At 47.0% G+C, this 16,586-nt stretch overlaps 1 protein-coding gene and 1 pseudogene across 3 annotated transcripts in view; one reads left to right on the top strand and one right to left on the bottom strand.

Moving 5' to 3' along the window:
- Positions 1-2,066: 2,066 nt before the first annotated feature.
- LOC114511650 (cytochrome P450 2A13) overlaps positions 2,067-16,586 on the top strand; it is a 31,947-nt gene continuing 17,427 nt past the window's right edge. The window contains exons 1-9 of one of the 3 annotated variants that reach the window (XM_028530419.2): positions 2,071-2,296; positions 2,579-2,741; positions 3,743-3,892; positions 4,292-4,452; positions 4,911-5,087; positions 6,035-6,176; positions 6,575-6,762; positions 7,318-7,459; positions 7,981-8,457. In XM_028530419.2, the coding sequence (XP_028386220.1) occupies positions 2,117-2,296; positions 2,579-2,741; positions 3,743-3,892; positions 4,292-4,452; positions 4,911-5,087; positions 6,035-6,176; positions 6,575-6,762; positions 7,318-7,459; positions 7,981-8,162 (1,485 nt within the window). In that variant the 5' untranslated portion in view covers positions 2,071-2,116 and the 3' untranslated portion in view covers positions 8,163-8,457. Of the gene's footprint in view, positions 2,297-2,578; positions 2,742-3,742; positions 3,893-4,291; positions 4,453-4,910; positions 5,088-6,034; positions 6,177-6,574; positions 6,763-7,317; positions 7,460-7,980; positions 8,458-16,586 lie in introns of those variants that run through there. The other 2 variants (XM_036011954.1, XM_036011953.1) reach the window with 2 other exon arrangements.
- Positions 10,767-12,597, bottom strand: LOC114511549 (annotated as a pseudogene).

Genomic DNA, 16,586 nt, shown 5'->3' with positions numbered 1-16,586 from the left:
GATTAGAGGTAGCATCTGAGCACGGTGGTCTAAACATTGGAGCCTGTCCAGTGCTTATCTGGGGCCCCTCTCAGGCCCACATGGGACCAATATCAGTACTTACCTGGCACTCATACCAGAGCCTACTGGGACCAGCCTCAGAGCCTATATGGTACCACCCTTATACCCCCTTGAAGCCAGCCACAGAGCCCTCTTGACACCCAAGGTGGCTCTATTACTGTTCTATCAAGTTCAGTGTCAACTTATTTTGAACTCTAGTGTCTTCCTGGAGATGACAATGCCAATGGGACACCCTCTCTCCCCAGAGCTACATGACGCCAATAGTATAACCTGCCAATGCTGATGCCAATCTCAGCACCCATCTGCTGCTAAATTTGGCCCCCATGGGGGCTTAGGCCAGTCGATGGGGAAAGAAGTGAGAATTCAAAGCCCAACTCCATCACTTATTACCTGTGACCTCCAGCAAGTGGATGTATGGAGTCTTGGTCTTCTTACCTGCAAAGTAAGAATAATAATGACCCAGACCTATTCCTACAAAGATTCAGGAAGATCCTGCATTGACTCAGTCTCCACAGTTAGTGCTCACCAGGTGGGTAACTTTCCTTCTTATCAAGAAGGAATGTCAGTGAGGGAAGGTCAGCAGAGTAACCCATCCTTTCTCTTCTCTCTCCTTCAGCATCACAAGGCCCACTTCTCTTCCTGACACTAGAGCTTGCCTAAATCTCTCCTGATGGAGTTCCCTCTGCCTGCTAATAGCATCACTGATGAGCCAGGAATCACCCCTAAAGGGGACTTCACACACCCTCAAATACGACCTTTCCACTGGTGGAAACCAAATCCCAGAAGGAGGGAATAAAAGTGTAGAGCAGGAGAGACATGTGTGCCCCCGTCTACTCTGTTTTCTACCCTCAGTTTACCCATACATAAATTTGGAAACATTAATAATATTAACAATAGCAATAGAAATGATACAATCAACTTAATAGGCTTCCATAAGGGTCTGGGTAGGGAACCCTTTCCTTCACACAGTTGAAATTTTTTTGTACTGTGTTTTGTCATCAGTATGTCCTACTCCTGGCCCATCACTCTGCCAACTGAGACCATGAGTTACCACTCTTCTCCAGTTCTGTGGAAAGTTTCACTGAACAACAGCTTTGGTCTTCTTTTCCAACCAGAGTTAGGCGGTTCTGTGACATCCCATCCATACCTCACTTTGAGGTTCCAATGAGAATTCTGGGCATCAAGAAATGGTATTGTGTCCAAAATAAAAGCAAGTTGACATCTGCAGTGAGAAGCTGACTACAAGATTCAGCTAGATTCTTCTTATATAGTGTCTGGCACAAATAACACCCCTATTTCATAACAAAATCTTTTATTACAAAATCATAAGGATGTACTTCAGTAATATAACAATATCACACTCAAGCACACCATATGACATGTTAGCTGAAATGTTCAATTGAAGACTATAAATTATTACACACATATTATTATCCTACCAACCACATTCAAGCAAGCATTACTTCTGCCGGACCCTGTATCTCTCCCCACAGGAAGTCCACATCCACAGCTGGGTTGCTTCTAACTTCAGGACCCTCCAATCCATTCCCTAGATGCTTTCATCCTGAAACATTTACACCTCCACCCCTCCTCATAAAATGACCGCCAAACCCACAGCCACGCTCCTGTCTCATTCCAATACCCTTAAATGTTTCATTATTCTCTCCTAAGAAACCAAAATCCACAACTTAGGGTGGGGGGCCTTGTCACTCAGAGATCCCAAATACCAAACTCAGGGGTTTATGCATGCAAAAATTACAGAATCTTCTGTTCTGCAAAATATCTACTGTCCCCACAAGTCCTTAGCCCTGGCCAAACACCCCACAAGGAGTCAAAAATTCAATCTTGGGCCCACTCCCTGTTAATCCACCAAGGAAAAACAGCCTCTTACATTGGCAGCATCCCAAGCTATGCAGGGGAGCACAGTGGGGAGTGTAGTTGGAACATAATATGACACAATTACATAATTAGAACCAACATCCACCCTTCTGTCCAAGGAGGTATAAAGGCAAACCATTCCAGCCATCACCATCTCACCGTCACTCTCAGTGCCACCATGCTGGCCTCAGGGCTGCTCCTGGTGGCTTTGCTGGCCTGCCTCACTATAATGATCTTGATGTCTGTCTGGCAGCAAAGGAAGCTCTGGGGAAAGCTGCCTCCTGGCCCACCCGCATTGCCTTTCATCGGGAACTACCTGCAGCTGAACACAGCACAGATGTACAACTCCCTCATGAAGGTGTCAGGAGGCAGGGAGATGGGTGGTAGGGTGGGGCTGGGGGCCTCTGCAGGCTGGCTGGACTTCGTGGCAGGGGATTGGAAAGGGTGGGCTGAACTCTTAGGAAAAGGGCATTTTGAAGGTTAGCATCAGGGTCCTAGCCAGGAAAGACCAGATCTTGGGATGTCCAGTCCTTGACTGTCAGAACCTGGGAAAAATGCATGCCATTCTGTGAAGGCTGGGTACAGAGCCAGTTCAGACTTGAGGCTGCACACACTCACCACTCCCACCCCTCTCCTTCAGATCAGGGAGCGCTATGGTCCAGTGTTCACAGTCCACCTGGGCCCGAGGCCAGTCGTGGTGCTCTGGGGCCAGGAGGCTGTGAAGGAGGCTCTGGTGGACCAGGCAGAGGAATTCAGTGGGCGAGGCGAGCAAGCCACCTTTGACTGGCTCTTCAAAGGCTATGGTGAGGGGAATCTTATGTGGGGGAATGTGGTCAAGCATATTTAGTGGCTTCAGTTTCCCCAGCATTCTTCTGCCAACTGACCCACTCACTCAGGGCTGTGTCAGAGCCCTTCCTCTCCATCCTTGTCTCCATCCCTATTTATCCCTGTGATCCCTCCAACTTGTCTTAGTGTGTCTGCATCTCCCTGCTTCTCTCTGCCCCATTTCCCAATTCTCTCTCATTAAACTACTCTCCTCTTAGTATCTCTTAGAAGCTCTTGGGATTTTTTGCTTTAGAAGCCTGGTCCCATATCTCCACGTTGCTTGTTATCTTATTCTCCTTCTCATTTTTTGTGCTTCTTCATGTTCCTCTCTCTATCTTCCTGCCTCTTTTTTTCATTTGTCCTAGAATCTCACTATTTTTCTTTCAAGTTTCTCATACCTCCATTTCTTTTTTAAAATTATGTCACTTCTCTTTTTTAAGATTTTATGTATTTATTTTTAGAGAGAGAAGGGAGGGAGATAGAGAGAGAGAAACATCAATGTGCGGTTGCTGGGGGTTATGACCTGCAACCCAGGCATGTACCCTGGCTGGGAATCGAACCTGCGACACTTTGCATCGCAGCCCATGCTCAATCCACTGAGTTACACCAGCCAGGGCCCTCTATTTCTTCATAGTACTCTCTTCTCTCTTGATCTTCTCAGTTTCTCCCTATATATTTTTCACCATTCTCCACCTCAGTTTTAGGATCCTTCTCAATTTTTACTTCCACTTCCCAGGTCTCCAGATATCTCACTTTGCCTCCTTCCCTCCACTCTCTCTCCCTCTCTTCATGTGAGTGTCTCTGCCTCTCACTGTTTCTCTGGGCACCCATCTTTCACCTTGCCTTCTGATTTCCTTCCAACTTGGTCTCTTTTTTGTGTTTCTCCATGTGTCATTCTCTACCCACCCTCTCTCTCCTCCCACCACTTTCAGGCCCCGCCCCCTTTAAACCCACTCCCCACTCCTACCCTCCTCCACAGGCGTGGCTTTCAGCAACGGGGAGCGCGCCAAGCAGCTCCGGCGCTTCTCCATCACCACGCTGCGGGACTTCGGAGTGGGCAAGCGGGGCATCGAAGAGCGAATCCAGGAGGAGGCAGGCTTCCTCCTTGAGGCCCTTCGGGCCACACGTGGTGAGCTGGAGACGCCAGGGTACTGAGGAGGAAAACACCCTACTCAGACAGGCGCTTTATGACCTGAGAAGGGAACTGGGTTGGAGGAAGGTGTTCCTGGAATTCACAGACTGGTGGTACCAGGTCACAAAGTTTTCACTCTCCCAAATCTCTTTTCTTTTCTTTTTTTTTAGAAAAGATTTTATTTATCCATTTTTAGAGAAGGAAGGGAGGGAAAAAGAGAGAGAGAGAGAAACATCAATGTACGGTTGCTGGGGGTCATGGCCTGCAACCCAGGCATGTGGCCTGACTGGGAATCGAACCTGTGACACTTTGGTTCACAGCCCGTGCTCAATCCACTGAGCTACACCAGCCAGGATTAAATCTCTTTGCACTTACCGACCCCACACCTCTTCCCAGGTGCCTTCATAGACCCCACCTTCTTTCTGAGCCGAACTGTCTCCAATGTCATCAGCTCCATTGTGTTTGGTGACCGCTTTGACTATGAGGACAAAGAGTTCCTGTCACTGCTGCGCATGATGCTCGGAAGCTTCCAGTTCACAGCTACATCTACAGGGCAGGTAAATGGTCCTGCCCTGGCTCAACATGGACCCTACCACAACCAACCAACTACTCTTGCACATAGACTCAGGTGCCCCAAATCCTATCCTCCGCTAGACAGGGTCCACTCAAAACGAGTCTTCCGCCTCGCACAACTGAACCCAGAAGAGGTGCCCCAAACCCACTCTCCAATACCTGGGTAGCTCAGCTATACTTGCCCTACAAAAACAAAAGGGGAAGGAAGGGAAGAAGGAAAGAAGGAAGGAAGCGAGGGAGGAATTCTCAGCTGCAACGCAATTTACTTAAATTCTAGGACAAGGGACTTCACACAAAACCTTAGATATCTACTCCATCCAGCCCCATGTAAATGCGTGCCTTTAAACCAGTGCCTCCCTTGCCCTGATGCAAGTCCCACTCCAATTTGGTGATGTCCATCAACACATGTCCTTTTCTTCCCTTCTCCATGACCCACCCTCAGCTATATGAGATGTTCCACTCAGTGATGAAACACCTGCCAGGGCCACAGCAACAGGCATTTAAGGAGCTTCAGGGGCTGGAAGACTTTATAGCCAAGAAGGTGGAGCAGAACCAACGCACGCTGGATCCCAACTCCCCTCGGGACTTTATTGACTCCTTCCTCATTCGCATGCAGGAGGTACATGTCAGCAGCCAGTGGTGAGAAAGAAGTCACACAGGGAGTTGGGGAGGAAAGAAGCCCATTTATTTTGCCCACTACATCATAATAATCCTCACAACTCCAATCAATTCACCATCACTGTTCTCTCTACTGAGCCTTTACCCATAGGCTGGAATTGTGTGTGCAAATCATAAGCACAAGCACATGTATAACACTGTCATGCAACAGGCACTATTTTAACAACTTTATGGTTTTCACCTATTTAACACTCATACCAGTTCTTGTAGAGGCTCTACTATGATCTTGATTTTAGGAAAGAAGAAACTGAGACCCAGAGAGTATAAGTGCCATGCCTGAGGTCACACAGTGAGGAAGCAGAGGAACCTAGCTCAAACCCTGACCTCTCAAACTCTAAGGCCGGTGCTTTTGGCCACCATGTTCTTACCTTTCATTCCTTGGTTATAAGGTAACCTATGTGGACAGGTGACCTGACTTTACTATGTGACACCTGAGGGTCCCCACTCCCAGCTGGATGTCAGTCTCCTTTCTGTGAAGAAAGGAGATGGGGCTTTATGGAGCCTGAAGTTCAAGAAGAAAGGACCAGGGAGTGGATTCTCCATAGTAAGCTGTAAGGTTTTCGGGGAGGGAATACTGTACAGCTGCTGAAAAGTCTGTCTGCATTTCAGAAAATATCTCTTCAACTCTCTCTGAGGCAATCTATCATAGTCTGTCTACCTCTCTTTCTCATTCACTGTCTGTCTCTACCCCTCCCTTTCTAATATTTCTACAAATTAAAAGTGGCACCCAAGTTGGTAATTAAAGGACAGATAGCTGAGTAGAGTGTGAGAAGAGCATTTGGGATAGAACCAGCAGCCTGGGAAGAGGCCTGGCACAACTGGGGCCATTCTTACCAACTTTGAGAGCATGAGGGAGTGGGCTAGGCCTGAAGCTGCCTCTCCCTGCAGGAAAAGAAGAACCCCAACACAGAGTTCTACTTGAAGAACCTGGTACGGACCACACTGAACCTTTTCTTTGCGGGCACCGAGACGGTCAGCACAACCCTGCGATATGGCTTCCTCTTGCTCATGAAGCACCCAGATGTGGCAGGTAAGGCTGGAAGGGGCAGAGAAATTAAGGACACAGACTCTGAAAATTTCTCTGAGCACACTGTGGATCCTCCCCTCTCAAAGTCCTGGGCCCTCACACACATCCTGCTAAACAAACACTAGGTCATGATATTTAGCTAAAGCAATCTGAACTAATTAGTAAATAGCTCCTGTGCTGACCCCACCAATCCCCAAGCCTCCTCCCTCACAGCTTCCCTCATGATTCTGGCACAACTACATAATCAGGACCCAGTGCCAACAATGTCTCAGGACAACCTGTTTTAAATGCTTTCTCCATCTCACACACAAAGTCATACATGTTATGTATGCAGTTCTATAGATATGGATTATCATCCTGCCCAGAGAACCCTAGGTGCCAAATTCTCCCTTATCCCCCAGCCAAGGTCCATGAAGAGATTGACCAGGTGATTGGCAAGGACCGTCAGCCCAAGTTCGAAGACCGAGCCAAGATGCCCTACACAGAGGCAGTAATCCACGAGATCCAAAGATTCGGAGACATGCTCCCCATGGGCCTGGCTCGTAGAGTCACCAAGGACACCAAGTTTCGAAACTTCCTGCTCCCTAAGGTGTTGCCCTTACCCAGTCTACATGGACCTCAAACCTGATCCATCTGACCCAACACCCCACTCTCCTTACAAGCTTTCCAGTGCCTGTCCGATTCCCTCAACTGCAGACTTCCTCAATCACGTGTCCCTTCAACTTTCCCACTTAGAGACAACTGAATCCCATGTCTACCTAAGACCTGTTGCCTTAGGTCTTAGGTACATATGAACCCCATGTCCCCCAAATTTTGTTTCCCAGGCAACATTAACTTCACTTCCCAGGCCTGCCTGCCTCTGGGGCATGATTCTCATGGCCACCAAATATCGTGTGTTGAGTGACATCACACCATAACCCACAAACCACCTGCCCCAGGAGACATAGATCCCAGGTTCCCCGAACTTTTGGTCACAGTGACATAAAAGTCATGTCCCCCAAAGCTCCTACCTCAAGAAAGACCCTGACTCCCCTGCCTCCCATTTCTCTTCACCTACAGCACCCAAATACCCCCTCTGGCTCCATGAGCTCTTGGCACACACATCCCCCTCCCACTTATCAAATCCCCTTCCACCTCCCCACAGGGCACCGAAGTGTTTCCAATGCTGGGCTCTGTACTGAAGGACCCCAAGTTTTTCTCCAATCCTCTTGATTTCAACCCCCAGCACTTCCTAGATGAAAAGGGGCAGTTTAAGAAGAATGATGCGTTTGTGCCCTTCTCCATTGGTAAGAGTCCACTGTGTGATGCCAAGCAACCAGTCACTCCAACAGGGGCCCCGTCATCCCAGTTCCCCTCTCTGAGGTGTAGCCTAGTATCTCCCTCCAGCTCTGAAGTCCCTCTTATGATCGACCCTGCAGCCAACCAACTGCAAACCTCATAAATACCAAGTACCTGAGCCCAGGCAGAAAGAAAGGGATGATTGTACCCATTTCAGAGATGAGAAAAGTCAAGGCCCACAGTGACTCAGAGACCTGTCCAAGGTCACTGAAATTCTTCAGAGTCCTAACAAGGAGATGGCAGCACAATGGCCATATTGGTGTATTTCAGAGGAAGGGTCATGTAAATTCCCATTGCTACATCCTGATATGACTCACTCCCATCCCACATACAAGGGAATCTGAGGCTGAGGGATGTTAGGGGCTTCTCTGAAGGTCTCTCAGGCCCCGGAACCATCCTCTCCCCCCAGGAGAATACATCAGGAATTGGGAGAGCAATAGACCTCACCTCCTCTCACCTGTCTTTTCAGGAAAGCGGTACTGTTTTGGAGAAGGCCTGGCTAGAATGGAGCTCTTTCTCTTCCTCACCACCATCATGCAGAACTTCTACTTCAAGTTCCCGCAGTCACCCCACAACATCAATGTGTCCCCCAAACATGTGGGCTTTGCCACCATACCTCCAAACTACACCATGAGCTTCCTGCCCCGCTGAGCTAGAGCTGTGACTGCTCCCACAAAAGCCCAGGGCTAGTGGGAGAGCAAACGGGAGAGGGGTGTGGCCTGGGTGGGCCTAGAGTTAGGGGCAGGGCTAACAATAGAGTTAGAGGCAGGTAGGAAGAGGGCTGGAGGAAAAGAAGGTGCAAGGTGGGTAGTAGAGGAAGAAAAAACACATGAGCTGTCCATTCCCCTTGCTAGAGATTGAGACTTCAGAGCTGGGATGAAAGGAAGCAAAACTTTACACAGTACTATGAATGGTAATAATAATGGCTATTATCTATTAACATGTATTCTGTGTCAGCTCTATGCTCAAATCATTACACACTTGCTGCCCTTGATGCTTGCAAACCTATGAAACGGGAACTGTGCTCATGCCCATACTATGGAGATACAGCTGACACTCAGAGAGTCTCTATCTGAGATCCAACAGAACACAATAAATGCTCAGCAAGTACTCGAACTTCGATCCACACAGGGAGGGTTATCTATCCTAAGCCTACCCAACTTTGGGTAGGTTCTTAAAAGGCACCTCTTCCTAAAGTAAGATATAACAACTTGTATATTATTATACAATGTAAAGGGCTCTGTCCAAAGATTTTTTTCAGAGTCCTGGCAGGCAGCCAACTTGCTTCCACATGCATGCCTACACTCTTGCTCATTGATACACATTTTACATGTCAGGGCATAGTTGTCAGGGCAGGGTAACTGTGTGAGCCAGGTGATGCAGTCTAAGATACTGTGCTCCTGCACAGTGGCTCTGTGTGGAGCAGGGCTCAGAAGAGGAGCATGATGCTATCTGCAGTCCTGTCTGGGAACAAGCTGTCTCGCATCTCTCGTCCTGATGCCAGACACTTCAGTTCCTCCCCATATATCACTGGTGTCCTTCAAGGTGCTGCCCCATGGTGGAACCTGAAGGGAGCGGGTCTGAGTAAGTCCACATCTGGGGCCCTCCAAGAGGAGAAGCCCGAACAGCCCACTGACCCAACCCCCACTGGTTTTTACAGCCAGAAGTTATGGGGACTTAGCTTCCTGGCACTGGAACCCTGGGCTGGCTGGGCTGGTGTGGGCTGGAATCCCTCACTCCTGAGATGTCACCCCAATTCATATCCACCTCATATGGGTTTGGGACCAGCCCCATTCTATATCTCGCTGTCTCTGCCCCTCCACCCTTCCTACCCATCTGTATGAATGTTGTTTCTTTAATTCCTTAGTTATCAGACTTCCATACAGCTCACATTTTCTGATGGTTGTGAGTGAGAGTTCTTCTGTGGTTTGGCCGTATACTTTTGCTGTGGTTGTCTGATGAGGAGACCCATGTTGACCCACTTCTTCATCTTTACCAGAAACTGTAAGACAGAATATTATTATTATTTTGTCTGTTTGTTTTAAACTTTTAGATTGTATTCATTTATTTTTAGGGAGACAGGAAGGGAGGGAAGAAGAGTGGGAGAGACACATTGATATCAGAGAGAAACACTCATTGGTTACCTCTGAAATGGCCCCCACTGGGGGCCTGGCCCACAACTCAGGCATGTACCCTGACTGGGAATTGAACCTCTGACCTTTTATTTCACAGATTCGATCCAATCCACTGAGCCACACTTACCAGGGCTAAACAAAATGTTATTATTTGAAAAGACAAAAACAAAATCTGGGTTAGTTTGGATAGCTTCCAGAAGTATTCACTGTGATGATATTCCTCTGAAGCAGGCTCATTCTCCCAGACCTGGCTACACTTTCCAAATCACCTGCATGTTCCATGCTTGAAAGTAGGAACGTTCAGAACATATGGCACACTGGGAACACCAATATTAGTACAGGTGAAAGGTGAGTTTGGAATCACAGCTAAGTTCAAATATTAATTCTCTAGAAATTCATATTAGTTGAACAAAAGCACAAAGGAACAGAAGAAAAGTTTTGAAGGGGAAGTTAAACTATGCATTCCAGTAAGTTCTTCTGCTCACAGAACACAGGATGAGCCACAGGTTGGAGAACGCAGTTGGAGTAGCTGCTGCAACTCTTGTGTGTCGATTGATGACACAGTGGGTCTCAGCTGAGTCACAAAGGGCATCTCAGTGGGAACTTTATCTGTTAGGCTTCTTTCTTATGTCACTAAGCATCCAAATGGTTAGTTATTTTCTGCTGTATGATAACATGCAGAAGAGTCAATATAGCTAAGAGTGAGATTTTTAACTGCAGCCATTGAAAACTTAACTTTGCTGCAGAGCTGCGTTTTCCAAAACTCTATAGTTTAAAGATTTTATTTACTTATTTTTAGAGAGGTGAAGCAAATAAGAAAGAGAGGGAGAGAAACATCAATGTGTATTTGACTGTCCCACACCCCCTACTGGGGACCTGGCCTGCAATCCAGGCATGTGCCCTGAGTGGGAATCACACCAGCAAACTTTTGGTTCACAGGCCAGCACTCAATCCACTGAGCCACACCAGCCAGCATGTGTTTTGCTAAATTCTACTATGAGCAATGTATCTCCTTATTTGAGTGATACTGTGAAATGTGAGAAAAGACAGAAGAAACAACTTTGAAGGGGTAAAAGCGCTCTTTCCCTATGCATGGTGCAGGGCAGTGGGTGATGACACAGAGAACAGGACTTAATTCCATTTTACAGGACAGGAGCTCCTGTCACTTTATCAGTTTCTGGCACAGTCAGGGCAATACACTTGCTCCTCATGGAGAACAAAGTACTCTTTGGCCAGATTCATGGGGCTTTTTTCAATCTTTTGCAGTGGAAGCAGTAGTCGTGCCAGGATTGTCCTTCATGGGCCACCACACTGGAGGCTTTACCAAACCCAGTGATGGGTTCTTGCATGTGGCACACCTCTTGGCCACAAAGTCCTTGGAGCCATCCACACAGTGATACTGGTCCTCCACAGTGGTGAGACGCTGCCCAGCCCACTTCTCAGAGCAGTTAACACACACAATGCACTCAGCATGCCAGAGTTTACCCTGGTAAGTGATTCCTCCAGGTGTGATGGCCTTGTTGAGTTTCATGCAATGCTTGGCCAATTAGGCCTCATGGCAAAAGTCATGCAGTAGAAGTCCTCCCTTTAGGGAAGAAGTTTCCAGTCCCGACGACTGGCTTGCACCTGCTGCTGGTGAAGTAGTCTTTGTGCCCGACAGTCCCCATGGACCTGCTTCTAATCTCCTGCTACAATGGGCTTGAAGCAGCCCTTGGACTTTAGGGAGTCCCCTTGCATGGTGCACTTGTTGCACAGGCTGTTGTTTTCCTTGGACACAAAGGTTTCTTTGGCCAAGGGGTGCAGACCCCTATCACAGTGGTAGCAGGTGTCATGCCACTAGCAGAATTTGTCTGAGCACTTCAGGCAGCAGTGGTGGCCATCCTTCTCCAAGCACTTCTTCCCCTGCCAGGTGTCCCTGTGGTGGTGACAGCCAAGCTTCTCAGCCATGGTGCACACCTGCCCCAGGAGGGGTCTCACACTAGATGTGTGCACAATGGGATATATTTGGCAAGGGCTGGATATACTTGTCAGGAACTTCCATTGTGCTGCCTGAGTGTGCTTGGCAGTGCAGCTGTCCTGGCAGGGGCCTCCATCTGCACCAAGACTGCAGGCTGGCCAGCAGCAGTGGTGGTGGTGGCAGACTCTGACCACTTCTTTACTTTCTGGCACTACAAAATGTTCCTGGATTGGCTTATCTTCCTCCTGCCCCTGGCCTGGAAGCCAGCACTGCCCAAGGTGTCCTGGCTCCTCTAAGCTAGTGGCAGGCGAAGGAGAGGGCTTCTGGTGGAGCAAAATGAGAGTTCCTGTCTACCAAGGGCCAGTCCAACTGTGAGAGTCTCTTGTTAACACAGGAAAGGTTTAGAAGGGGTAGAGTCCTTGCATTCTGGAACCTGAGAATCCCAGACCCACCCTATTAAGACTAATACACCTGGATTCCTGCACAAGAAAGTGAGAAGAATTACCCCACGTCCACCAAATCCTTTCCTGAGTCCACTTTCTATCTGTCTGCTGGGATGCATGGTGGTCCTCTCTCCCCTTCCATTCCTGGGCCCAAGGAGCTCCGTGCAGAAGAGAACACTCATGTTTCCCCGAGCCTTCTCCATTACAACCCTGGGGACTCAGAGACACTTGCACTGACATACAGAGGGTTGAGGACATTGAGGAAGTGGCTTCCTTAATGAGTCATGGGCCTGGAGAGTTGACCTGGGTCTGAAAGCAGAGATAGGGGAGCTGATGAACTGAAAACAAGCCTAAGGTGCTGGGGATTTTGGTGGAGCAGGAGAGGAGCCTCCTTCCATGGGGACATCAGGGGGTGAGAATACACCACTAAGCAGGTTGCCCTAGTGTCAGCGATAGTGGCTGGACTAGGGAAGAATAAGCAAAGGAGAAATTGGGGGAAGGGCGCACTTGGAAGAAAGTCATAGGCAGACTCAAAGAGTTCCAGATATTGCACCTCAGTGGCACAGTTGACAGTCAGAGAGTGTTAGTAGTAGTAGTGGTAGTAGTAGTGATATTACTATTATTGTTGTTATTAATCCTCACCAGAGGATATCTTTATTGATTGGAGAGACAAAGAAACATCGATCAGTCATCTCCCACAGGTCCATATGTGCCTGAGGGCTAGAACTCCCACCCAAGGTACCTGCCCTGACCCGGAGTCAATATGCAGCCTTTTGGTGTACAGGACTTCACTCTAACCAATTTAGCCACCCAGCCAGGGCAGTCAGAAGGTATTACTGAAGGACTATGAGGAAAGCCAGCTTGTATAGTAGGAAGCACCAGATTCCCTGGGTACAAGCACCAAAGCTTTGCAGAACTGCCTGGTGGGGAGGGGCAGTGAAGAGAGAAGCACAGCTGGAAGACATCAGAAAGGGAGACAATCACACATGGGGAGGCAGTCGAACGCAAGCTCTTGGAAGTGGGAGGTTCCAGAGGTGGGAGTGAAAGACAGATGGAGAAGGGGGATGCATGAACCACAGGAGAGACAGCAGCCACAGTCAGGAGGACCAGCCAAGGCCATGGCTATTTTCTGCTGGAGCTGATAGTGGTGCCTACCTTAGATGGGGCATCTGCTCTGGGCTCCAGTCCCCTCCCAGGCCAAATCACTTGCTGCTGACCTGTGAGGGTCCCCAGGGGAATTTTAGTGTGGGGGCACGTGGGACTTGTGTATTAAAGGGCTTTCAATGCTAGTCTGGGGGGCCTGGATTTGTTTCCTAGGTCCCTGAATAAGGTTGCTGAGCAATGGGTCTCATTGCTCAGTGCTCAGCTCTCCAGTGACTAGTAGAGATGAGCTGAGGAAGCTCCTGGCTGAGACTGAGGCAGAAACCCTCAGGTTGTCTGTGATCAGAGGACAGAGGAGCCAAGTTTACTGGCAAGCAAGTGAGAGGTGCAACAGGGGAGGGATGGCTCCTCTGTCTGAACTGGGCTCTGTGATCACAACCCTGTCACTTTCCTCCTGAGTCACTGCATCACTGCATCACTGCTTCACTGCACACCTCCTCCTCTTACCTCTAGTCTTCACCTCCTCAGTGAAGCCAGAGGATGCTTTCCTAAGATGACTATGTCTTTAATGCATTCATTAATTGAGTCAACCAGTATTAATCAAGGACCAACTATCGACAGCACTGGGAATACAGCACAGAATGAAACAGAAAAAATATGACCTGTTCTCACAGAGCTGACATTCTAGTTGGGCTACGCCCTGTGTAACTGAGAATATTTTCTGGGCTGGATGCTAGAACTGGAATTGCTGAGTCATGGTGTATGTGCAACTTCCACTCGGCTAGGTATTGCCAAATTGCTCTGCAAAGTGGTTGAACTAGTTTTCGCTCCACCACCAGTGTACACATATTCCTCTGTTGTCCTTCAATACTTGATCCTATCAATTATAAAATGTTGCCAATCTGATGAGTGTGAAATTATTATCTCATTTTTATTACTTTTCTCCAAATGGCTGTTGAGTTGAGCATTTCCTGTGTGTAATCCATTTATTTTCTCCTCTGTGAGCAGCCTCTTAATATATTTGTTCTTTCTTCTACTGGTTTAGAGAAGTTTATTATTTAGTGGAATCGTTTGCTGGAAGGGCTCAGCCCCTTTTAAAAACTTTCCTGATTGGGTCAGGCCCTCCAGAGATGACCTTACTTAGGAATGACTCCAAATCAACTGATTTGGGTCTCTAATTTCATCTGCAAAATCCCCTGGCTCAGGCAATGCCACACAGTCATGGCGTGTATTCCATTATATTACACATCCCACCCTTACTCAGGGGAACTGGATTATACAAAGGCGTGGCCATGGGGGATCATTTTTACGATTCTGCTCACCGTGAATATTACAAAAGTGAAAGTTTATTTCTTCCAAAGGAGTAGTTTTTGTTTACATAGATTCTACTTTTTCTACTGTTGTTTGTGCTTCCATCATTTATGGTAGAAAGTTTATTAAATTTACTTTTAACTTTTTAAGATTGTATTTAGTATTTATTTTTTAGTGATGGGGAAGGGAGAGAGAATGAAAGGGAGACAAACACCAATGTGTGGTTGCCTATTATATGCCCCCATGGGGACCTGTCTTGCAACCCACACTTATGCCTGATTGGGAATCGAGCCAGCAACCCTTTGGTTCACAGGCTGGCACCTCAATCCACTGACCCCCACCAGCCATGTAATTTCAGTTTTTTTTGCTTTCACATGTGGCCACTTCCTTCTAAGTCTCCTTTACCTGAATCCTCTACGTGCTCAGCTCTAACTGTTTTTGTTTGTTTTGTTTTCTATTACAGTTGCATATCCAGTATTATTGTTTCGTTTCAGGTGTACGGCATAGGGTTAGATATTCAATATAATTTACAAGCCAATCTCCCGATAGTTTAAGTATCCACCTGCACCACACATAGTTATTACACTATTATTGACCATATCTCTATGCTGTGCTTTACTCCTGATGACTGTTTAGTAACTACCAATTTGTACTTCTTAACCCCTTCACCCTCTTCACCCAGCTCCCAAATCCCCTTCCCACTGGTAATCATCATTGGTTCTCTGCATCTATGAGTCTGTTTCTGTTTTGTTTGTGTGTTTCTTTTGTTCACTGGATTCCACATGTAAGTGAAATCATGTCATATTTGTCTTTCTCTGACTTATTTCCCGTAGCATAATACCCTCTAGGTCCACCCACGTAGTTGCACATGGCTAAGATTTCACTTTTTTTATGGCCAAGTAAATATGTTTAAAATATATTTTATTGATTAGGCAATTACAGTTGTCCCATTTTCTTTCTCCCCTTCTTCCCCTCTGCCACACACCAACCCATCCCACCAGCATTCCCCCGCTTAGTTCATGTCCACGTGTCATGCATATAAGTTCTTTAGCTTCTCCATTTCCGATACTACTCTTAACCTCCCCTTGTCCATTTTGTACCTACCATTTATGCTTCTGATTCCCTGTGCCTTTTCCCCCATCCTCTCCTCTTGCCCCTCCCTGCTGATAACCCTCCATGTGACATCCATTTCTGTGATTCTATTCCTGTTCTGGTTGTTTGCTTAATTTGTCTTTCTATTTGTTTTAGGTTCAGTTGTGGATAGTTTTGAGTTTGTTGTCATTTTACTCTTCATATATTTGATCATCTTCTTTTTCTTAGAGAAGTCCCTTTAACATTTCATAGAATACAGGCTTGATGATGATGAACTCCTTTAACTTGACCTTATCTGGGAAGCACTTTATCTGCCCTTCCATTCTAAATGACAGCTTTGCTGGATAGAGTCTTATTGGATGCAGGTCCTTGCCTTTCATGACTTGGAATATTTCTTTGCAGCCACTTTTTGCCTGCAAGGTTTCCTTTGAGAAATCAGCTCATATTGTTATGGGAACCCCTTTGTACGTCACTGTCCCCTTTTCTCTGGCTGCTTTTAAGAGTCTTTCCTTATCTTTAATCTCATCTAATGTAATTATGATGTGCCTTGGTGTGTAGCTCTTTGGGTCCAACATGTTTGGGACTCTCTGAGTTTCCTGGGCTTCCTGAAAGTGTATTTCCTTTGCCAGAATGGGGGCGTTCTCCTTCATTATTTGTTGAAGCCAGTTTTCCATTTATTCCTATTCCTCTTTTCCTTCTGACACACCTATGATTCAGACGTTAGAATGTTTAAAGTTGTCTCAGAGTTTCCTAAGCCTCTTTTCATTTTTTGAATTCTTGTTTCTTCCATCTGTTCTGGTTGATTGTTTATTTCTCCCTTGTGTTCCAAATCGTTGATTTGAGTTCTGGTTTCCTTGCCCTCACTGTTGGTTCCCTGTATATTTTTCTTCATTTTACCTTGCATAGCCTTCACTTTTTCTCCATTCGTGACCATAGTCAACCACTTCTGTGAGCATCCTGATTACCAGTATTTTGAACTGTGCATCTTATAGGTTGGCTATCTCTCCATCACTGAGTTCTATATTGGTGCTTTGAT

The sequence above is a fragment of the Phyllostomus discolor genome, chromosome 12 (assembly GCF_004126475.2).
Source record: "Phyllostomus discolor isolate MPI-MPIP mPhyDis1 chromosome 12, mPhyDis1.pri.v3, whole genome shotgun sequence".
In the NCBI taxonomy this organism is placed as follows: domain Eukaryota; kingdom Metazoa; phylum Chordata; class Mammalia; order Chiroptera; family Phyllostomidae; genus Phyllostomus; species Phyllostomus discolor.
Note: the sequence above shows the minus strand (reverse complement) of the source record. Positions and strands in the feature narration are given on the sequence as shown.